Source organism: Magallana gigas, chromosome 2 (genome assembly GCF_963853765.1).
Source record: "Magallana gigas chromosome 2, xbMagGiga1.1, whole genome shotgun sequence".
Classification (NCBI taxonomy): domain Eukaryota; kingdom Metazoa; phylum Mollusca; class Bivalvia; order Ostreida; family Ostreidae; genus Magallana; species Magallana gigas.
In genome coordinates this window covers 47,113,821-47,137,246 of record NC_088854.1, presented here as the reverse complement: position 1 = coordinate 47,137,246, position 23,426 = coordinate 47,113,821, and the positions used below count along the sequence as shown (strand labels likewise).

Here is a 23,426-nt window from a genome sequence, read left to right as displayed (position 1 = left end):
AACATGAATAATTTCTGACAGAACAAAGGTATCAAGTTTGGCTGAAGGTTGACAACATTAAAGGTTGATTGTCAAACTGGAGGCGATTATTAAAATTAAATTTACGACACCAGCTGGGTTCTCTGGAAGTTGTCCAGCACCTGTCAATGTTCTTCTTCATGTTGTGTGTAGACAGCTAGTACATCTTTGCCAACCATGTTTTCCTCCCTTGAGAACTTTGGCTTACAAAGGTGCTAGTAAATGTGTTATAATGCTGGCATGTTTCTGAAATGACCATCAAATCTGAAAGTACAGCCATCTGTGAAAACATGAAAATACTTTGATCTTGTTTCGTGTTTCTTTCATGTTTATTAATTACAGTCCAATAGCACAAAACTGTAACATAGCAAACATCTCCTATTACCCTTTCTGGAATACCTAAAGTTTGACTCTACATATTTACCAATCATTAATATTGACTCAGTCATAACTAGCTTTAATACATGTATATATAACTGTAGATCAAATGCAATATGTATTGCAGGTAGAGCAACCTGGCAATAGTTGCCAATCTATTAATATTGATTCAGTCATATCTGGGTTTAATATATATAACTGTAGATCAAATGCAATATATATTGCAGGTAGGGCAACTTGTCAATAGTTTTTTTTTTCCATCATAAAATAAAAATCCATTAATTTTTTTAAATAACTTTATTTTTTTATTTATCACAGTAATTATACATAAAAAAATAACAAGAAAGAGCTCATCATTCACATAAGTCTAGTGGAAATGGTTTCAATTTACAATCAGCAAATACTTGCACACTATTGCTTATACATGTAAACATAAACTGAATCTTCATGTTTGCCTTTACACATGTTGAATACAATACATTACAACACTGTAATAATAAGAAAATGAAATCCGCCTCAATTATATCTTCTCATGTAAAACGGTTCAACATGTGATACATGATTCAGAAATAAATAATAACAGGAAAAATCAACAATATGGTGAGGAAAATCATCACGCTGTCCATGATCACTTCTTGTGTTGGTGGTCATTCAAAGAGGAGTAATTCATACTGGGAGGCTTGCTGGCACCTTTCCACTCGTTGTGTATATCTTTCACAAGTTCCTTGCCAGTGTCTTTTGCGGCCCGCTTAGCTATGGCCTTCACTCCCAGATTATCCACATTGTACGCTGTCATGGCAACATTTCCCACTGCATACAGCGCGTTCTCTGACAATTTAGCGGCTTCACTTCCATACCTGTAAATTACCAAAGGAATTTCATTTTTACTATTTACTCAACTTAATGATTAATTCTTATCTTGCTCATTCTCATACAGACATTAAAACATATATGAAAAGGACCAGGACACTTGTAGGAATCATGATGATATCTTAGCAAGAGATTCATTTCTATATCCAATATAAAGAAAGTTACCTTCAAACAGAAATCTCAACAACTTCTCATAACTTGATAATCTAACATGGCTAGTAAATCTAATTAACTTTTGACTATATTGCTTTCAATAGGATATCAAATATTCAGTTGCAGGTCTGTAGCTTCTGATCTAAAAAAATTATCAGGTCATCCCTCCAAATATTTTTTCAGACCGGAAGCAACAGACCTGCATCTATTGAATATTGTAAAAGGTAACATTCATTAGCTTTGCTCATAATAAATGGGGGTAAAATAATATCTTCAATAGCTTACTTGTGGTTGACCACTGTGACTGTTTCATTCGCCAGATTCTTGGCCAGGGCTTTAGCTGCTGACTCCAGTGACATGTAAACTGTACCAAAACCTAATGAAAAGCAATACATGTATATTTCCATAGCATTAAAAAGTGCTCCTCATCCAGAACTTAATGATAAATTCTGTGTAAACATATAACTTATGAGGTACAACTTTCTTTCATTGTTTTAAATTTACTGGATCAATTGGGACTATAATTTTGTAAATGGATAATAGTATTTAACAAATAAATAAATTATCCGATCCTGTGTAATCAGTGTGTCGATACAGTACTTGATTTTGCACATAGTTAGTGACAGTAAGGCCATTCCAAGTTTTTTCTATGTTTAGCGTCCGCGGAGGGATTGGTTTTGAGATTTAAAAATTAAAAAAAAACCACAATTGTTGTTCATAAAATTAGATCACTTCTTCATATGTCGGGCTCAGGATCACATTTTTAAACCCGGATCAGAAATCAAATACATGTATAACAACATTCAAAATGGAAATCATACAGTAGGTATTTGTTATTTTTGTATTTTTGTTACAAAATGAAGAAAATACTTCGAAATATATAACAAATTTTATTTTGTTGAACTTTAAAAGTTGTGTTTTTTTTCTAAGGTTTGTGGGTTTTTTCTGATAGAAAGATAGGTTTTTGAGTTTTGGGTGGACGCTAAACAAAGAAAAAACTTGCAATGACCTAATGATATTGAATAAAAAATAAGAGATAAATCATATCATACTGGTAATTTTTGGAGGAAAAAAAAAGTTTATTGGTGGGTGAATGTCACAAAAATTCAGTCAGCACCAAAATTTGAATGAGGCCACAGAATATATATATATATAGATACAATATACCCACAATACACACAAATTCTGATCCCACATGAAATCGAGGTTGAGATTATGCTTTTTAATCATTTACCTTTAAGACCTGAGGCGGCGACCTCCACCGCCCCGTCTACAACTTTGTCCACCTTGGAATTACTGCCAGGGGCCGGGGTCTTGCTTTTGATGGAGTCAGGCAGGAGTTTCTGGCCATGTTTACGGATGTGAGGGGCCATTTCTTTTGCTACTGCCACTGTGGCTTGGCCCAATTTGGTCACTATCAGTCAATTGATGTAAAAGTTTATGGTGTTAAAAATTAAAACCATGGATACAAATGAACTTCTTTTAAGATATATAGTAAAACATGCATGCCGTGAATATGCTTATTTTGAATACACCCTTACAGCAAGTCAGTTTCATTCCTCAATTGTTAAATCAAAGGCCTGAAGGGCCACAATGGCGTCGAGTTAAAGTTAATTTGAAGAGTAAAAACCTAAATAATTTTTTAAACAAGTGAAAAGCTGTCAATGAGACAGCTAACTGGGTTTTCTTTTTATATGTGAACTGTATCCATAATCCATGTCAACCCATATCCAGTGAAATAAAGTACCTCATATGCAATATTTTGCTAAAAAAAAGACTAAGTTCAAAAGCTGGTATTTTTTTCATAAATAATCAGAAATAAAAATCCTAAAAATATTCACACCTCTGATACATGTACAATTAATCTGCAAAAGAACAACTTTTTATCTATAAAACTGTAGGAATAGTTATCCGTACAATGAGGTAACCCTATATGCAATATTTTGCTAAAAATTGACTAACTTCAAAAGCTGGTATTTTTTTCACAAATTATCAGTAATCAAAATCCTAGCAATATGCACACCTCTGATATATGTATAATTGATCTGCAAAAGAACAACTTCTTATCTTGAAAACTGTAAGAGGAGTTATCCGTACAATGAGGGTACGCTATATCATATGCAATATTTTGCCAAAAAATGACTTAATTTTTTTTTCATAAATTATCAGTAACCAAAATACAAGCAATAAGCACACCTCTGATATATGTATAACTGATCTGCAAAAGAACAACTTCCTGTTTTGAAAACTGTAGGAGGAGTTATCCGTACAATGAGGGTACCCTATATGCAATATTTTGCCAAAAATGACTAAGTTAAAAAGCTGGTATTTTTTTCATAAATTATCGAAAATCAAAATCCTAACAATATGCATACCTCTGATATATGTGTAATTGATCTGCAAAAGAACAACTTCCTGTTTTGAAAACTGTAGGAGGACTTATCCGTACAATGAGGGTACCCTATATGCAATATTTTGCCAAAAAATGACAAAGTTCAAAAGCTGGTATTTTTTTCATAAATTATCGAAAATCAAAATCCTAGCAATATGCATACCTCTGATATATGTATAACTGATCTGCAAAAGAACAACTTCCTATTTTGAAAACTGTAGGAGGACTTATCCATACAATGATGGTACCCTATATGCAATATTTTGCCAAAAAATGACCAAGTTCAAAAGCTGGTATTTTGTTTTCCATAAATTATCAAAAAAAAATTTTTCAAAAAAAATAGAAAATGTTATTTATCACATAACTAATAAAATTACAATTCATTACAAAGGACTATATATGGTATGGGCCTAAATTGGCCCCCTAAAAGGAATATCTTTATTTTACTGTAATTCTTTGTTTTCTTTGTACAGATATATATGTGAAATTTTTACTTAATGTTCATTTTGATTCAAGTGCCCACAAATTAGAAATACGGCATTGTGAAGACAACCTTTTCCCGCCATTTTTGCATTTTAGCATAAAAAAGCTTGTTTTCAAGCAGTTTTTCGTTCAGGAAACATAGAGCGCATGCTTGAACCAACAAAATATTTTAATCAGAGATGTATCTAGTTAAGCCTAGTAAGTGACAAAAAATTTGTCCTGGTTCAAGCATGCGCTCTTTATTTCCCATTCGTAAAAAGATGTGAAAAATGTCAATTTTCGTCTGATTTTGATTGAATTGTAGAAATAGCGTCACTTATGACGTCATATACAGCAAGTGAGTGCAAATAAATCAAACAAATATGTGAAAAAAAATATTTTATATCAACTCTTCTAAATTATAACATAACATTTTTTTGTACCCGAAACACTTTAAAAAATAGTGAATTATGGGGGCCAAATTTAACTCTTATCATATATAGTTCTTTGCTCACCTAATTCTTAAAAAGTTTTGAATTTCAATTGAAAATTTAAGTTTATAGTAATATCTTAGGAGTTAAAAATTTTTTAGTTTTTTTTTCTCTATTTATATTGAAATAAATATTTAAATTATTATTGTGTTTAATTCTATATATTGTATACTGCTGATAACCACTCTGTCTCTTATTATCAATTTCATCTAAAATTCACAAGGATCCAAATGACACGGGCCGAAAAGATCGGGGGTAGATAAAAGAAAGCACCCATTCACGTTGTTTACAAAGTGAAAGTAGTTCACTAGTTGGTTTATGTAGATGTACTTATCGCTCGATTAGGAAGTTTTGTTTCTACAAGATCAAACATTTGTGCATTGTCAATTTTCGATATGGATACAAAATCATCTATTTTGCAGGCTAGTACATTTCATAACCAAATTGAGTATGTAAGCCCAGCTATCGCATGTGTCTCGGTGCTAGTGTATTCATCCGCTGAAACCGAGACATATTGTTTTCAATAAAATGTGAACATTTTTAAAGACGGCAACCATTTCGAATCTGCAAACTTGTTTTGTTGACGTACAGTTCTGCTCGAAATTGAAGTATGTCATCTATTTTTCTTGAAACACATACGAAAACTTTGCACTCATTTGAGTTGTTTGGCTCCTAAAAATGTAACTTCCGGACGTACGATCCCTAGATGGCTTTCGAGCTTCGCTCGACGCCATAAAAATTGTATTTTAAAGAATCAAATATAAAAAATTAAAGTTATAACAAATCAATACTGTACAAACATTTACTACATGTTTAACAAATATGTTTTATTCCAAAGATCCTTACCCAGGTACGAGCTGACAGATACAGCGACATGGGCTCCCTTTCTGGCGTACTCAGCCCCCCTCTGTACCTTGGGGTCGATGGGTTTGGCCTGTTCTGGATGCAGGTGCTCTCTTATTTTGCTAGACCCTACCCTGATAAAATGTCCGGCCTTTTCTGATCCTTTCTCTAAACCCCAAGAGATCCACTGTGAAGCTGTGTGTCAGAAATAAAAATCATTGAAATGTACATCTTTAATCTAAATGGTATGTTTATTGTGCATTAATGGTGCATGTAAACTTATTTGTTACTTTATTTTTTTAATTTGTTATATTCCTTACCTACTGTAATACCCTTGGCTATTTTGGTGGATGTGCCGTCTTCAGTCCTCTCCTTCACCTCTACTTCAGACACCGTGACACCCACTAGATACAACAGAAATATAGATAAGTAATTTCTAAACATTTAGTGCAGAGAAGTAATACATGTACTGTAAATTCCTTATATTACGCGAGTACTTTATTTCACGATCCTGCTGTTTTGTATCAAATCGCGAGAATATAAAATCGCGAACGCGGGAGATATATTCATATTTCTGATAGTTCTCAACTCTCAGAAAATAATAGCGAGGTTTTAAAATCCGCGAGGGATGCTTGTCGCAATTTTACGCGGATATAAATTCCTCGCGTTTTATAAGGAATTCATAAGTAATATACATTGCTGAATGTTGCATCAAGACAAAAATAATTGCAGGACTAACCCTTTGCAGGTTCTCGGATGTCTTCCATTTCTGCTTCCATGGGAGGGGCTGAAGGTTCCTGCTCCATGGGTGGAGCAGTAGGCATAGTCTGATCCAGCAGAGCTGTCAGGGAGGCCAGAGTTTGCTCAAACTGATGTCTCTGACTCGGGGTAGCATCTGGAGGTAACAGCAACCCAACAGAAGATCCTTCAGTAAAAGAAAAAAATCTATGAGTTAAAAGTCTACTTGATACTTTATCGAAATAATTCTAAAAATTGCCCAAAAATTTATATAACATGTATATCAATACTAAGGAATAGCTTTATACGTGTGTAGTTTCAATTAAAATTATAAAAACATTATAGTTTGACAATATGCACATTTTTCATTTATTACCATATTTGATAATCCATCGTAAGTAACATTGTTGTATGCTGTAAGGTGAATCAATAAACTAAACTGAATTAAAAACTTTTTAATAATCATCACTTACCTTCTGCATTAGCTGTTACATCTGGGAAAATGTATGACCCATTTGTTGCATGTAAAGCAGGGGACATCCCAGGGACAAGAGGGTATATCCAGTTATCAACTTTGAGAAAGGCTGGAGGTCGGTTCTGATCTTCTGCCGGTGGGGGTTCAGTGAAGCGGACCATTTTGAGGGACGATGGATAGGAGGGTGCACTGACAAACCCTTCCTTGGTAATGTAGAAAATCTGTACCCCATCAGGTATACCAAATATTTCCTCTGCATTTGCAGAGAGAGAATCGTCATTTGATTGTTCACCCATAATTGAGTCACCTAAAGAAAGGAATGCCTCCTCTGAAATAGACCCAGGGGATGAGATGGATTCTTCATAAGATGGTGGGGCCTCAACTTCCACTGAATCGGAGACTCCGTTTGTTGTCTGTGTCAGAGACTGAATGCGGTATTCAATCTGAAGTTTTGTTTTGGTCATTTTCTGCTGCATCATTTTTAAGTCATTTTTCTCATCTTCGGAACAATTCAAACTCTCCACATTTATTTCTAGCCCTTTGCTGATATTCTCCAGACCTCTCTGGTAGTTAGCTATGGCTTCTTGGATGTTTGACACCTCGTCTGAGGCAAGTCCTTTATTGATATATTTATATGCAGAATCATGAAGCTTCTGAAATGTCTTTGCATCCGTCACACTGTCTCTGCTCTGGGTAAGGGGTGGAGGCCTTGGAGGTCTCGCTCTTGCTCCCCTTGGTTCCCGCTCCATTTGGCATTCTGCCATATTGAAAACTTATCTGAAATAATTCAGTCTGAGGGTTAGAATTAAAAAAAGAAAATACTGTAGTTATTTGTGTTATAATCTAAAAGAGATGACTTATGAGCCAATTTAATCCTATATACAAATGTACATCTTGTAAATATTTATATGTAATCCTAGCTTCATATAAAATGGTGCAGAATCACCTAACAGGAAAGAAAGTTCTTTAGGTGACAAGTAACCGCAGATCTGTAGCTTAACAGGTAATTTGGGTTGACAGACCTTAGACCTACCCTCCCATTTAAAAAAACATGCAATTTTAAAACTATTTACCATTTATACGGCGCACAAAAATTACGCTGGATCGATTACCCTACAAAATGAGGACCATTGCTGTGATACTTTCACGTTATACAATACTGCAAAAAACATAATTTCGGTACACATTTAAACACTTGAAAATATGCCATTTACATCGCACTTTCAATTATAACCTAAAAACTTAAGAACATGTTATTCAATACTTATGTACTGTGTCATGTTCTTACGACTTCTTATAATACATCTGTGGAGATATTACACGATACCAAAAAGTCGCGAGATAGATTGATAAGCATACATTTTATCTTACCTGAAACAACTCAAATGTAAAACGTAAATCGTGATCATGAGTCAAAATTTCTACTTTCACAATCAACGTCTCAGTCAGGCAGACGCTTGTTTGTTTCGCAATGACTGCAGTACTTGTTTCGTTACCGAAGAGTTTCGCCCCTGTTATCAACAGTGAGCGGACGTCCCAGAATTGTCTATTTCATCAAAGTTGCATTGATATAATAATATATATATATGAAAATTTCTTTACTTGGTGGCTAAGGCAAATGAATCTCAGTGAATGCTTTAAAGGTTTGTGCAACACCTCCACTGTTGCACCAATTCGGGGGGTGGGTTGAATCTGTAGCGATAAAACAGGAACCCCAAATATTTTTGTAATCACATGACATAAACATGGCAGACGAAAAGCTATGGAAAATCCATGATAGATCACAAGACGGTCACGGTGTTAATGAAGATTGAGGTTTTCTTGTAAAGTTACATGTGTAACTACGATTTATAGGTTTATCATATGTGATAACCATGGATTTCCTTCACCAATGGCGACATTGGATACGACCCTTCATAATAAGTTTGTATTTTGTGTTGTTAATAATCGCCCTGCCATTATGTGTGGTAGAACTCCATCAGAACGGCGCCGCTCGTCACGTGGAAGCATGGTTTACAGGAGGGATTTTTGTGATGATGGCCATTCCAATATCTCTTTGGGGAATTCTTCAACATTTAGTCAACTATACCCAACCAAATCTTCAGCGCCATATCATAAGGTATACCTATCAAGCCCACAGTCACACAAAAATATCAACTGTACAGCAAATGTATGTAATACTCTCTTTCAGTTATGCTTTTACTATTGTGATGATCAGACCATAGATAGAACATTCTACTATCATTTAGACATTAAAATGACAGATGTCCTATGGTTTAACGATAGAATTTGTCTCCTATACTTGCAAATGAAATAAGAATATTGCGTTTATATTGCTTATATCTTCATATGATTGGTTTCAAATACCTGAGTTGCTCTTTTATAATCCTATTTGACCACATTAACTGTTAATATATAATTTTGCAACGAAATCAATGCCACTTTTAAGATCACTTTGGAAAATTTGCTGTTTAGGTCGCCATGTTAATGATAAAATCCAAGACATTCCGAGTGCGATTTTCGACAAAATGGCAGGCAAATTCAAACATGCATATTAACAAAATATCTTGGTACGCCCCATTAAATGGCATATACATGTACATGTTCAAAAAGGTTTGTAATGTATGTATAAAAATGTGTTTTTGAATTTTCCCCTGCAGATTATATTTAACAGACTTAATAAAAATGAACATGAAGCAGATCTGCTTTGCGGCTGCTACATTGCAAATATATGGGAGGAATTCTTACTGTAATTAATTTTAGTGCTATATTTTCAAGTAAATGATGTATACATGTACTTATATTAATATAACAGTTTTCAAATGTACATCACTAGTGTAATTTGCAAGCTCTAGTACTTGCCACAAAAAAAAAATACAAATACAGGAAAGCAAAGTACTTGTCTCTCAGTTATTTGCAACAGAACTAACTGATGACAGAAGTAATTAATTTCTACAATTACCATAAAACTATGATATGCTTTATCTTGTCAAGTAGACACAAAGCAGATGCAGCATTTTCTTTTTTCAATATGAAGTAATTTGGTTATGTGAATATTACAAAGGTTTTTGTGTCAGGGAAGTTAAAAAATCGCCGAAAGAAGACTGCATGACCTAATGCATATCTGCAATGCAACATAAAAGGATATAATACTTGTATTTCATGCATAATCATGAGACAGAAAAAGTATTTTAAAATTGTGCATTAAAAAATTTAATAAGGAAGAATGAGATAACACTGAAAGATATACCGGTACTTGTACTATTTTAGATTTGTATTAACTTTTCTTATCTGTATTAAGTCTTGGGCTGAATTTGTAGCTCTATCAATTGAAGTGATTTTCATCTCATTGCTGGGTTATTTGAACCCTCGAAAGAAATATGTATTTGTAACACTCATATTAAATAATATGTTCTTAAGAATAATTCTGTTGACATGTAGCAAACCAATTAAAATGATTTTCCACTCATTGCTGAGTTATTTATAAAGCCCTTGAAAGAAATGTTATGTTCTTAAGAGTATTTTCGTTGACATGTGAATTAACAACAAGGTCACCCACTACATGCAACAAGTTCACTGTGTGTTGATGCAGATGTCCCTCGACAGCTAATGCAGTATTAAAATCAGTTTTTCATTGCAGTTTAACTGATTGATATGTCATATTTAAAATCCTTTGATTGATCTTGCCCATTTTACCTCACTCCTCTGCACTACTAGATTCTATGCACAATAAATTAGGTCCAATATCCATAAAAGAGTCCCTGTTTGCGAAATGTTTATGTTACATTGACTATAATTTCTTTTTTTCCCTTTATCTAGGATTCTTTGGATGGTTCCAATATATGCCATTAATGCAGTAAGTTTTACATTTTGAATTGAATTAATTTAAAGAGGACTTTTCATTGTAAATACCGAATATTTTTTGGAAAATATAACAAAAAAGTGGAGATTCTGATCTACTGTGGAATCATTTAAAGGGACTTAGACACGATTTGAGCTCAAAATGTTCAAAATTTATTTTTTTAAATTTTTATGTTTTATGTCTGGAATTGTTAATATAGTTGTTTTCAATGCTTTAACAAAATTTGAAAGTCAAATATCGAGTTACAAGCGAGTTACAGAGGTTAGATTTCTTAGTTTTGTAAACAAAGCTCGAGTCCTGTTAATGTTTACATATTTGTTGTATTGGTTTAAGTTTTTATTTAATATTGCTGTTTGTTGTGAAGAAATTATTTATAAACCATTGAATCAGTATATCTTGTTTCCTTATTGATAAAGAAATGGCAATTTATTTACTTTACAGTATTTGTAAACAAAATTAAGACTCGAGCTTTGTTTACATAACAGTGACTGAATCCCTCTATATCTCGCTTGTAACATGACTTTTAACATTCAAATTTTGGTGAATCATTCAAAAAACAAAAGTAAACTATTTTATACATGGAAATCAGAAAATAAGATGTTCATCTAAAATCCGGTCCAGGTCCCTTTAAATTTTTGTGGATTGTAGGTCTTTTGCTTATTCATGGGGATGTAATTTCCTCTCTTTCAAAATTTGTTTTCATTGAGGATGTAAGTTTGTGGAGGAATACCAAGAAAACTGAGCCACCACAAATTCAAATGATTTCACAGTACCGTGCATATACATTTACAGTAATTTCATTTTTTTTTCATTCCTTTCAGTGGTTTGCCTTGAGATTTCCAAGTGCCTCCATTTATTTAGATACTTTGAGAGAATGTTACGAGGCCTATGTGATATACAACTTCATGGCCTATCTCCTAAATTACTTATGGATTGAACACCCCAATCTTGAAGTAACGCTGAGGAATAAAGAACAAGTTAAACATATCTGTCCATTTTGCTGCTTCCCACCATGGCAAATGAAATAGTAAGCTTAATATTAAATGATAATCATGAAATGATTTTCACAGTGGCACATTTTTTAAAGATAAAATCATGAATGATGATAGAGTGTATATGTTCTTCAATGAGGTTTTTAGAACAAAGCTCAAATCTGTCTTTAACTAAGGATTGGCTTTAGAACCATTTTAACAAGACCTTGGACTTTCGGTAGGATGTAACTATCTATTTCTTTCATCAAAACAGGTTAAAAATGGTGCTGATGTTGAATAAAATATGCATAGATTGTGTAGTATTAGCTCAAAAGCCAGACAAATCTTGTTGATTTTAAAGAGCCATGGCTGAGTGGCTAGCAATGAAATCGACAGGCCTACATCACATTGCTGTTTGACACAACTATACCCAAAGTCCCAGCTCTTGTTAAAATGGATTTATGACCGCTATCTTTTTTGAATTCTTATATGTACTTAATCATGATGCTATTTATACTACAGGTGGCTTTTTGTTATTCTACTTTTGGTACTAAAGATAGCTAAATGTATTTTTTCAGTTCCTTCATCGACCGATGTAAACACGGAGCCTTGCAGTACACTATTGTAAGACCAGTGACAACTTGTATAGCTTTGTAAGTACAGCCGATATGAAAGTTAAATTACCGATAAAATGAAGATGTAATTCCATTTAAGCTGCTATCTGAATTTCAAAATCTATAATTTCGTATTGTTCATTTTTTCACACAACTTACTTCCTGTTCTTGAAGCTGTCAGTTTATACATGTACTTGTACAGGTTCCACTGTAAATATAAATGTATTTATCATGGGTACTGAACATTATTTGTACATGTGGGGAAAGTAGGCGGGTTTGTTTTGGTACGGGTGATTGGTTTTTACAATGATTGGCTATTTATATAGTAACAAGTACGCATGAGTGGAGATGTTATATAAGGGTGTGTATTTGGTAAATGAGCCATTCGAAGGCTCAGATTCTTAACTTAGTTCACGTTTTTTCCATGCCACTATGTCCGAGCATGAGGACGCAGAGTTAAATCTTCTTTATGACACATCAAATCAAGGCCGCTCTCAACGGGTTTCAAGGGCACCCGAGGTTCAGTCGACACGAAGTACTAACGGCAACGTAAGTGACTTGGCGGATGCAGCAAGTTTGTTCAAAAGCGTAATCGATTCTCAGTTTGCATCATTATCTGAAAAACTTTTGACTGAACAGAAAGCTAATGCAAAAAGTCTCTCTAAGAAGATAAAAGAAAGCAAAAGCACGCGAATTCAAGGGGAAGGAAATCGCATTCAATACATTTTTAACGAAGAAATTATTGAAGACTTAGACAATCTTTCCATTGTTGTTAACGACAGTTCGGCTGTTTCTGTAATAAATGATATTAAAGAAAAATTGCAGAAGCGCAATAAGCTTATCAGGATTGCAGACAGCAGTCCAGCAGGATGGAAGACTGTTAGGGAATACGAGCAGAATGACTACGCAGATGACTCGGACGACGACAAAAAGATTCGCAGCGCGGAGTCACGGGCTATGCGGCAGAAATTCCGGGGGAGGGGACGGCCCACACCGTACAGCCGTCCGGTGCCAGCAGCAGCAGGGTCTCAGGCGCAGCTTTTCTCTGGCAGTTTTGGTGGCTACCCTCTACTTAATCAGCCCTTTCGTGCCTTTGGGGGTTCAAGGAGAACCCCCCAGCCTTCAGACGTGTGTCACAGGTGCTTCAAGACGGGACACTGGAAAAGTCGATGCCCCCTCAACTACACACAATCCGCCACAGGGTCTGCAGGGGCAAGCTCTTCAGCCGGTCAATGATGATGAGTATTACTATAGTTCCAGCTGGTCCGGTATTCTCAGTATTTCGAAAAGCATTAAAGAAAATTTGATTTCTTATGATAGAAAATGTAATTTGATAACAGGTAGAGTCAAGAAAAGTTTATTTCATAATCTTCATTTTTGGAAAGAAATAGATGTTTATGATTCGGTTTTTTCTATGATCAAAAATGGATATTCCCTTGATTTTGAAATTCAACCCCCTTCAAAACACTTTGAGAATAATAAATCAGCTATGTTGAATGACAATTTTGTTTCAGATGCAGTTCAAGATCTAGTAGAATCAGGTAGAGTAATTCAGGTACATGAAAAACCATATATGGTTAATCCGCTGAGTGTAGCAGAAAATCACGAAAAGAAAAGGCTAATTTTAGATCTCAGTTTTTTGAATAATTTCATACGGAAAGAAAAAGTAAAATTCGAAGATTGGAAAATCGCATTACAGAATTTCAAAAGAAATTGTTTTATGACAAAATTTGACTTGCAGTCGGGATATCACCATATAGATATTGACCCTTGTTTTCAGCAGTATTTAGGTTTTTCATGGAAGGGAAATTATTTTTGTTTCACTGTATTACCTTTTGGTCTTACTTCAGCCCCATATGTTTTTACAAAGTGTTTGAGGCCGTTGGTAAAATATTGGAGAAAAAACAATTTAAAAGTAGTTCTATATTTGGACGATGGTCTTATTATGGCTATGTCTGAGGCCCAATGTAATTCAGCTACAGGAATTATTAAACAGTCGTTAATTTCTGCAGGTTTTTTCATTCATGAGAAGAAATCTATTTTCAGCCCTGTACAAGAGATTGAATGGCTTGGATTGCTATGGAGATCTTTAGATTTTAGTTTACGAATACCGGAACGAAGAATCATGGACTTGGAAAACTGTTTAGATAGAGTTTTGAATGCTTTACCTAATGTTTCTGCGAGAATTGTTGCACAATTTACAGGGAAAATTATTTCAATGTTACCGGTTATGGGAAATGTTGTAAGACTTATGAGTCGTGCTTGCCACATGGCAATAGAGAGTAGAACTTCTTGGGATCGAAAGTTAGATCATGTTATTGTAGATTCTATATTACCTGAAATTTATTTTTGGAAAAAGAACGCAAGATCGTGTAACTGTAAAAACATTCAGAATTATTCAAGAAAGCATGTCATGATTTTTTCAGACGCAAGTGATGTTGCAGGGGCAGCATATACTGTAGAGTTGGATCAAAAGGTTTTTCACATTGGATGGAGTGAATTTGAAAAAGAAAAGAGTTCTACATGGAGAGAACTAAAGGCTATAGAGCTTGGTTTATTATCGTTTCATAGAGTTATTGAAGGAAAAACAGTGAAATGGTTTACTGATAATCAAAACTGTGTAAAAATCATTGAAAGTGGGAGTATGAAAAGTGATTTACAAGAAATTGCACTGGGCATTTTTCAAATTTGTCTGTCTAAAGGTATTTCTATAGACGCTCAATGGATACCCAGAAATGAAAATCTTAGAGCAGATTATTTAAGTAAAATAATTGACTACGAAGACTGGGGTGTAACGGATGAGTTTTTTGAATTTATGAGCAAAATTTGGGGTCCATATGACATTGATCAATTTGCAAATTTCAAAAATGCAAAGTTAGAAAGATTCAATTCGTTATTTTGGAATCCTGGTACAGAGGGCGTAGACTGTTTTAGTCTCTCATGGGAAGGGGATAACAATTGGCTAGTGCCACCCATTTCATTAATTGGTAAATGCATTTTACATTTGATTGGGACCGAATCAAGGGGTACTATCATTGTTCCACATTGGCCCTCTTCTTATTTTTGGCCTTTAATTTTTGACGACCATAATGAAACAATGCCCGCTGTAAAAGAAGTTTTAGAATTCCGGGAAGCTTACCGAATTTTTAAGCAAGGAAATAATGAGAATTCTATTTTTGGTTCTCGTGAGTTTTATTCTAAAGTACTGGCAATCAAATTAGATGCAAGGATGCAAAGTAGGTCCTGATGTGCAAGGGCACATTGCAGATGTTTTACCTTATTAATGGGCCTGGTGCATGGGGGTGCATTGCAGATGTTTTTATGCATGTATATATTGTATGATAAGTTTTCAAGAGAGATACAAATCAAGATTCTTTATCTTGTTGTTTTGGTTGGTCCTGATATGCTAGAGGCATATTGCAGACGTTAGAGTGAATAACATGAGGGACGTCACGAATAATCAAAATGTATTTACATTGTACATATTTTGTATGCATATATGAATTCATAATTATAAATGCTTTTAATTATACGTTTTACAGATATAGTCCGCAAGGGACGATGGGCAGAAGCCAAAGCTTACAACAATCCCGAGCTGGATAGACTATCTGCTCTATTACCGGAGTACTGTGTGAAAGGAAAGGCAGAGAATACGAGAAGGAAATATAAGTATGCATTTAATAACTTTTGTAAATGGTGTACTTCTCATTGTTCAAATTTGTCCTTTTTACCTTCAACCGATATGACGGTGTCTTTGTATTTAGTTCACATTTGCCAGGTTTTTTGCTCGTCAGCCAAAATAGAGGAAGCTGTAAGTGCTATTTCATGGGCTCATAATTTAGCAGGTTATCCAAACCCATGCCATTCTTCTTTAGTTACACAGGTCAAAGAAGGCGTGTTGAGAGAATGCAGGAAACCAGTCACAAAAAAGGAACCTATTTCACCTTTCCATTTATTTCTTCTTGCAGAAAAATATGGCAATGAAAACAGCTGTCTTACAGATTTAAGAATAATAACAATTTGTCTTTTAGGATATGCTGGTTTTCTTAGATTTTCGGAAATTGTTAACATCAGACGATCTGATATTTCATTCCAAGATCAACATGTCTCCATATTTATTCAGAAAAGTAAAACAGACAAATATAATGAAGGATCTCGTGTTTGTATTGCAGAGACGGGTACCAAAACATGTCCAGTGTATTTTTTGAGAAGATATTTGAAATTAGCTGGAATAGAGAGTTCTTCAGACGAATATATTTTTAGACAAATAACATACTTGAAAAAAGCTGCTTCCTTTAAGTTAAGACATACAAACAAACCTCTGTCATATACTAGAACAAGAGAAATTATTCTTTCTGCCTTAGAGGATATTGGTTTAGATAAGAAAAAGTTCGGATTACACAGTTTAAGGTCAGGAGGCGCTACCGCTGCAGCTGCTGCAGGGGTTAATGACAGAATTTCAAAAAACATGGCAGGTGGAAAAGTGAAACAGCAAAAGACGGTTATGTCAGGGAAACATTGTCAGAAAAATTGAGTGTTTCAAGTAATCTGGGTATATAATAATATATCCTTTTTTAAACTCAACTCTACTTTATTTTGTCGAAATCTGAGCGCTTCGCCTCCTATCCTATAATAATGTGTTGTTTTATATGGTAAATGATTTATGTTCGTTTGAGTGTAACGAACTAAGAACATAAATGTATTTATCATGGGTACTGAACATTATTTGTACATGTGGGGAAAGTAGGCGGGTTTGTTTTGGTACGGGTGATTGGTTTTTACAATGATTGGCTATTTATATAGTAACAAGTACGCATGAGTGGAGATGTTATATAAGGGTGTGTATTTGGTAAATGAGCCATTCGAAGGCTCAGATTCTTAACTTAGTTCATGTATTAGAGATATTCCCACCCACCCAACCCTTGTTATGATATGTTATTTGTAATAATCGATTTGCTATCAGTATTAAAGTTATAATTTATCTTTTGTAGTTTGATGATTGTACATATGGATGGAGTTAAACGAGAGATTGATTGATCGAGTTGATTTACTGTGATTGGATTTGATAAGAAACAGAAAAAGAGAATTTATGTAATGTGGTTGAATAAAATCTGAGCGCTTCGCCTCCTATCCTATAATAATGTGTTGTTTTATATGGTAAATGATTTATGTTCGTTTGAGTGTAACGAACTAAGAACATAAAATGGAGTTTACATATGTATATGATTATTTCACTTGAACATTCATTTAGAATAATAATGATATGTTTATCAATTATTTGACTTTTTTGGTTACAGAATTTGTCAACTTAACGATGCATACCATGAAGGGGACTTTGATTTCAAATCAGCTTGGTCTTACCTGACCATTATCAACAACATCTCACAAATTGTAAGTCACCCGAAACATACATCAGCTATAGTGTCTTATTTATCATTAGGACAATGGAAACTGATGTGATCATGTACTGATCATGCTGTACATTTACTGTAAATTCCTTATTTTACGCAAGTTCTTAATTCCACGATTCCACAATTCCCCTGTTCTGTATCAAACTGCGAGAATACAAAATCGTGATCACCAATTTTATTTATATTAATTTCCCGTAATCCGAATCTGTCTGAAAACCGAGATTTTAAAATCTGGGAGGTTTGTTTTTATGCAAAAATTAATTTCTGGCATTTAATTAGGAATCTACAGTATCTGATTCTGCTTACAGTGGGCAATGTACTGTCTGGTGCTGTTTTACAAAGCAATGAAGGAAGAGTTAGCTCCCATCAAACCTATACCAAAGTTCCTTTGTGTCAAATTTGTTGTCTTCTTTTCATTTTGGTAAGTGCTTTTGTATACGGTATATCCAAACTGAAAGTATAAGGACAATTTTTGAAATATATGAAAGTAGAGAAAAGGGGAAGACAAGATTTGTTTGATCATTCTCATTTATAATCACACATAGTTTGTAAAAGCACAATTATATGATTTTAGAGATATTGGTATTTCAGGCAGTCTGTGCTGATAGCTATCTTGGTCAAGCTGAACTGGATTCCCCAGGGTGGGGCCTGGGACTTCTATGACAGCATCCAGCAAGTGGCAACAGGATTACAGGTACTTATGCTCTCACTTCCCTTTTTCCATTAATTACTTGTGCAAAAGAGATAAACAAAACAAACTCATCCTCCTTTTTCCAAAATAAAAGAGAGAACAAACAAAATAAATTACAGACACAAACAACAATAAAAAACAAGAAAACCACAACAACTTTTCAAAACTTTATTTCACAAATTGATGCTCTGCAGTTTTTTGATATTTGTTTTCATGGTTACAGGATTTCCTGATCTGTATAGAGATGTTCCTGGCCGCCATTGCTCACTATTTCTCGTTCTCTCACAAACCTTACATCAGGAGTGACAATGAAGATGTCAACTGCTTTGCCTCCTTCCTGATGATGTGGGATGTGTCTGACATGAGAGATGATGTCATCGAACATGTCAAGGTCATTGGTAAGTGGAGTGTTTCCAGGGAGTTGGAGAAAAATGGGAGAAATCGAAGGAGCTTGGACTCATTATATACACCATATATTGAATTATTTTGCCTGTCGCAAATTAAAATTTTTTAAAAAATATTTATGGAAAAGCTTCTTCTAAAATGTGGAAAAGCAGACTGAATGGGTGTCACTTTAGTTTCAATTTCATATGATAAAAATAAGTAAGTTATCAATAATAGCTACAAAATCACATTGCTTTAATATACACCGGTATTTATTTCTATGATAGCTAATTTGTGTTGTTTTTTATATAGGTAAAACAGTGAAAAAGACCATCAGCAAACCACAGATAAGAAATGAAAACGAGCGAACACCCTTATTGGCAGGAGGGGATTCCCGGTCCAATTCCCGGGTGGATTTGATGGGGTCACAGAGCAGTGCAGACTGGGACGCAGCATCCCTGGAGAACAGTGAGCGACCCTTTCCTCCGGTCACCGAGACCACCGACAGCATGAACAACTACGTGGTTCTGGAGGATGAGGAGAGCGACCAGGAAGTGGAGAGGACACACACACAGACAGGGAACAAACATAGCCAAGTTATGGATCCAGGAAGTAATAACCAGGAAGTAATGAAGACAGACACACACACAGGGTCACAAACTGAGGCTCAGAACACTGGCCAAGCAACCAACTCAGGGGGAAGTGTTCAGACAAATACAATAGAACAGGTTACAGTGGCAGATGTTCATGTGCAGGACACAGAACACAGTGCAGTACATCACACCGAGACTTCATAGCATTCCTCTATGAGAATTAGATGTACATATCAATTTTATTTACATGCTAATGACCAAATAACACTTAAGAGTGTTTATATTGAAGGTGTTTTCGAAAGGAAGACAAAACTTGATAAACACATACAAAAGTAAACGAAAGTTAGATTTCTTATACAGAAACAAAAGTGAAATAGGGTACACATATTTGAAAAGAGTTTTTTTACTTTATTCAGTTGTATACCTTGATATTTTATTCTGTGAATCAAATGTGTATTAAGGGTGCAATATGTATACATGTGAAAAAAAATATGTTCTGTTAATAGATGCAATAAGTGAGTATAATGTCTTTATATATTGTAGTTCATGTAATCAAAGTGCACACTATAGTTTTATATTACCTACAGACATATAGCAGTGCTTATATACTGTATACAGAGAAATATTTGCCCTCTTTTTAATATGGCCCCTTTTGTCTTCGTTGTCAGCAGGCAAATTTAAGAGGTGGCGAATTCAGAACAATTTTCAAAAAACTTTGTTAATTAGAGAGAGTTTTTATTTTTTTTTATTGTGTCTGGGCAAATTTAAGAAAAGATTTGCAAGTGTAGAAGGGGGAAAATAACACAGGGCAAAAATAACCCTGTGTACAGATACTTTGTTCTTTATGTTTTAAATATTATTTATTATTGAATCATTATTATCAACACACCTACTGTACATAATACTTTTATATCATTAATAATAAAAAGATTCATATGTCAATATTAGTGTTGAATACTTCAGTAAATAATATAAAGTTGTATTCTGCAGAATTTTAAACTGATGAAATACACATTGGTTCATACAGGTATAAACAGGTTGGGACCAATCTCCCAAATGGGATATAATAGCCCGTTTGGAATATAAATTTAAAGTGCAAAAAATTATTTTTTTTTATTTTAAAATTTTTGATATAAATCTGCATTAATGTGAATCAAATGCAACAACTTTTGGTTAAGAAGTTTTTCTATATGTCTATAGTTTGTAAGATTGATCCCCAAGAAGTTTTGGATATACTGAGGGATCAATCTCCGTAATAGTACAGCTACAGAAAATGTTGTTTACCAAAAGTTGTTGTATTTCATCTATTCTAATGCGGATTCAAATCAAAAATTTCAAAATCAAAAATTTTTATTATTTGCACTTTAAATTTATATCCCATTTGGGCTATTATATCCCAAACGGGCTATTATATCCCATTTGGGAGATTGGTCCCAACCTGATAAACTCATGTGTTGTGTCAGTCTGTCAGGTTTATTTTCAAGACCTCATCATTCTGTATGATTTGTAAATACATGATATGTGATAACACAGGAAATTTTGTGTGTAAGAAAGAAGGCATGGATTTTTCCTAAACTGTGTATTACATCTAGTCTGTGCACTTAAAGAGAAAGGAAAATCAGACTTTATGGGACACTTTGAGATTTCAATGTAAATGAAAGTACACCATTTTCAAAATAGAATCACCTTAAAAAAACTTAACAGCACTGAGAGTTTGAAACCCCCAGAGACATTATTTATTTTTAACTCATAGATTAATAGCCAACACTAACCTATATTCAAGCTACTTTGTAAGGCATCAAAATAAAAAAAATGCCAATATATTATAAAATTATGTTTAAATTTATTATGTTACAAAGGAACTGTGTTACAAATTTGTGAGTAGGGTGTCCCATACAACCTTAAAAAGCATGCACTATTCACAAAGGAACATTGACTGTCTCTAAGATTGCTTTAAGTTCTTCTGTCCTATGTTAGAAGTGTCTGTCATTTGATTCTGCATGTACAGAGAAGGCATGTACCTGCCTCATGGTAAAATTAAATTTTTCTTAACTGTATTAATTCTCAGGCTTCTTTCGGGGGTGGGGGATGGGGGTAAAGGACAGGTCTACACACATTTTTGGATGCATGAGTTAGTGATCACTTTGTCCCTTAAATTAAGTTTGAGGATGCAATTTAAAAGAAGCCTCTAAAATTACCAGTATACAGTCTACTTTCTTTATGTTATTTTAATTTTTTGTAATTAAACATGGCATACTCTAAAACCTGGCCTGGCCTCAAAGTTGGCCTCACTTTTGGCCTCTAAATTGGCTTGGCCCCAAATTTGTCATATATATTTTTTATATGATTATTCCTTAAACATTAAAAGAGCATTGAATTTTCAATTTCTATTTTAAAAAATCAACAAAAATTCAATCTTAATCTTAGAAAATGAGAAAAAGATAAATTTCAAAATTTGGGGCCAAAAATTTTTGAAGAGGCCAAAATAGGCCAAAATTAATGCCAGGCGAGGCCAGGCCATGTTTTAGAGTATGCCTGAGTTACATGCAGGGTTATACTATGATGACAAATTAAATTCATTTAATGCTGTTTATTTTGTTGCTGCATTCATCGTGTCACCCACTTCCGCTACAGGTGTACAGATATCTCCTCTTTACTTGAGTGTTATTGATACTGCACTTCTGAACGTCTTAGGAACACTGCTCTCTCTCTCGTGAGAACACTTAGCCATTATCTTTTAACTAGCAATGAGTATTTTCTTTGAATAATCGTACTTGTACATGTTCTGTGAATCAATGGGACTCGAGGTCATGCGAGGATCTAAAGGCTGTGGGTATGACCAAACCTATCCACCACTGATTGAATTCACAATGTAAAATGACCGAAAATAGGCCTCTGACACCTCCCCAGGGAAAATTTTTCTTTGAGTATATTTCACCAGATAATTCAAGGATCATAACACAGTTGTTACAAATATAAAATATTTAGTACTATAGTACTGATATTAATATTTTGTAGAACATTAGGAATTTTGCTCAGTTGTTTTCCTATGATAACATCTATATTATGTGATATACACGACAATGTATTCTTGTGTAGTCGCAGTCATACGGAAATCTTACCGTGGTTTTAGGATCCCTCATTTTTCGTCTTTATAATTGTCTCTTTTAATGGTTTAATACAAATATCATACACCCATTTTTAGTCGTAATTTATCAGCCGTAAATTGGATGTAAATGTGAAGTCTTTCTGAGACTGTTCCGCACAGAGAAAGAAACAACGAAAAATCGGCCATATGAATCGGCACAAGGGGTAAGAGAGCGTAATTAGTATCAAAATGTGATATTTATTTCAGAAAAAAATACCTCCCCGTCTTCCCAAAACGTGACAACAACCCAATGCCCGCTTATGCGTAGTCATTTTGAAGTGCAATTTTTATGTCGTAATTTTTTGAACTCTGAAATGTTATTTTATTAACAATTTAATATTAAAAATTTTAGTTTAAAAATATTTGTCAATTATATGTATTTTAATGGCTTCATTATTGTCGACATGTATATATTACATACATTCCAAAAACAAACTTTAATCTCGTGAAATAATAGAAAGAATTATTATAATCTAATTGATGATAAATTTTTAAGTATCATGCGGAACTACCACAAAAGCCATTTTTTAGAATGTTAATTTGCTACAAATATACAAGTAGTTGATGTTGCTTAATTTGAATTGGCGACATTGCGCTATACTAGCTGCAATTTTCATGTTGAATTTTTTTTATTTTTTTTTTTTACGAAAATGTTATTTTCTACTATAATAACAAAAATATCATGGATTTTTAAATTTCTTTTGGTCATGTTTTTGTGGGAAAAGTTGAGAAGCCTTAGTTGGAACAAAATTGAATTATTGTCGTCCTGTGCAAAAATTGATTTGTTATATATTTCTTAGAAGGTGTGAATTTTACAGATTAAAGTGTAAAATTTACACATTAAAGTGTGAATTTTACACTTTAAAGTGTAAAAATTACAGATTAAAGTGTGAATTTTACAGATTAAAGTGTGAATTTTACACTTTAAAGTG

The 23,426-nt window shown here is 34.0% G+C and overlaps 4 protein-coding genes across 6 annotated transcripts; 3 read left to right on the top strand and 1 right to left on the bottom strand.

Moving 5' to 3' along the window:
- Positions 1–675: 675 nt before the first annotated feature.
- LOC105341030 (spartin) lies at positions 676–8,329 on the bottom strand. 2 transcript variants are annotated; one of them, XM_011447311.4, is made up of 8 exons: positions 8,192–8,329; positions 6,819–7,597; positions 6,347–6,532; positions 5,928–6,011; positions 5,611–5,802; positions 2,654–2,833; positions 1,705–1,795; positions 676–1,253 (listed from the first exon to the last, which is right to left on the bottom strand). In XM_011447311.4, the coding sequence occupies exons 2-8, from the start codon at positions 7,582–7,584 to the stop codon at positions 1,025–1,027; spliced, it is 1,728 nt and encodes a 575-aa protein (XP_011445613.3). In that variant the 5' UTR covers positions 7,585–7,597; positions 8,192–8,329; the 3' UTR covers positions 676–1,024. The 2 variants fall into 2 exon arrangements, with proteins under 2 accessions (XP_011445613.3, XP_019928039.3); XM_020072480.3 differs by lacking the exon at positions 8,192–8,329 and adding an exon at positions 7,894–7,918.
- A 215-nt stretch (positions 8,330–8,544) lies between these two features.
- Positions 8,545–20,288, top strand: LOC105341029 (transmembrane protein 184C). 2 transcript variants are annotated; one of them, XM_011447309.4, is made up of 9 exons: positions 8,545–8,939; positions 10,640–10,676; positions 11,504–11,709; positions 12,232–12,306; positions 17,565–17,658; positions 17,987–18,099; positions 18,270–18,372; positions 18,593–18,767; positions 19,066–20,288. In XM_011447309.4, the coding sequence occupies exons 1-9, from the start codon at positions 8,695–8,697 to the stop codon at positions 19,548–19,550; spliced, it is 1,533 nt and encodes a 510-aa protein (XP_011445611.3). In that variant the 5' UTR covers positions 8,545–8,694; the 3' UTR covers positions 19,551–20,288. The 2 variants fall into 2 exon arrangements, with proteins under 2 accessions (XP_011445611.3, XP_034300848.2); XM_034444957.2 differs by lacking the exons at positions 8,545–8,939; positions 10,640–10,676; positions 11,504–11,709; positions 12,232–12,306 and adding an exon at positions 13,865–15,936.
- LOC117683494 (uncharacterized) lies at positions 12,316–15,936 on the top strand. Its single transcript, XM_066076881.1, has 3 exons — positions 12,316–12,816; positions 13,093–13,822; positions 15,810–15,936. Exons 1-2 carry the CDS (start codon positions 12,700–12,702, stop codon positions 13,501–13,503), a joined length of 528 nt encoding a protein of 175 aa, XP_065932953.1. The 5' UTR covers positions 12,316–12,699; the 3' UTR covers positions 13,504–13,822; positions 15,810–15,936.
- On the top strand, positions 15,953–17,220 carry LOC117684545 (integrase/recombinase xerD homolog). The gene is given in 2 exon segments (XM_066076880.1): positions 15,953–16,721; positions 16,724–17,220. Coding segments are annotated over 2 exon segments (816 nt in total). The 5' UTR covers positions 15,953–16,009; the 3' UTR covers positions 16,828–17,220.
- Positions 20,289–23,426: the final 3,138 nt, after the last annotated feature.

Coding starts and splice junctions, on each gene's coding strand:
- LOC105341030 (XM_011447311.4), bottom strand. CDS start 7,584: ATGGCAGAATGCCAAATGGAGCGGGAACCAAGGGGAGCAAGAGCGAGA. Junction 6,012..6,346: donor CATCCGAGAACCTGCAAAGG/GTTAGTCCTGCA, acceptor TGTTGTATCTAG/TGGGTGTCACGGTGTCTGAA. Junction 1,254..1,704: donor GTCACAGTGGTCAACCACAA/GTAAGCTATTGA, acceptor GGTAATTTACAG/GTATGGAAGTGAAGCCGCTA.
- LOC117683494 (XM_066076881.1), top strand. CDS start 12,700: ATGTCCGAGCATGAGGACGCAGAGTTAAATCTTCTTTATGACACATCA. Junction 12,817..13,092: donor CACGAAGTACTAACGGCAAC/GTAAGTGACTTG, acceptor GAAAAATTGCAG/AAGCGCAATAAGCTTATCAG.
- LOC105341029 (XM_011447309.4), top strand. CDS start 8,695: ATGGATTTCCTTCACCAATGGCGACATTGGATACGACCCTTCATAATA. Junction 12,307..17,564: donor GTGACAACTTGTATAGCTTT/GTAAGTACAGCC, acceptor TTTTGGTTACAG/AATTTGTCAACTTAACGATG. Junction 18,100..18,269: donor GTTGTCTTCTTTTCATTTTG/GTAAGTGCTTTT, acceptor TTGGTATTTCAG/GCAGTCTGTGCTGATAGCTA.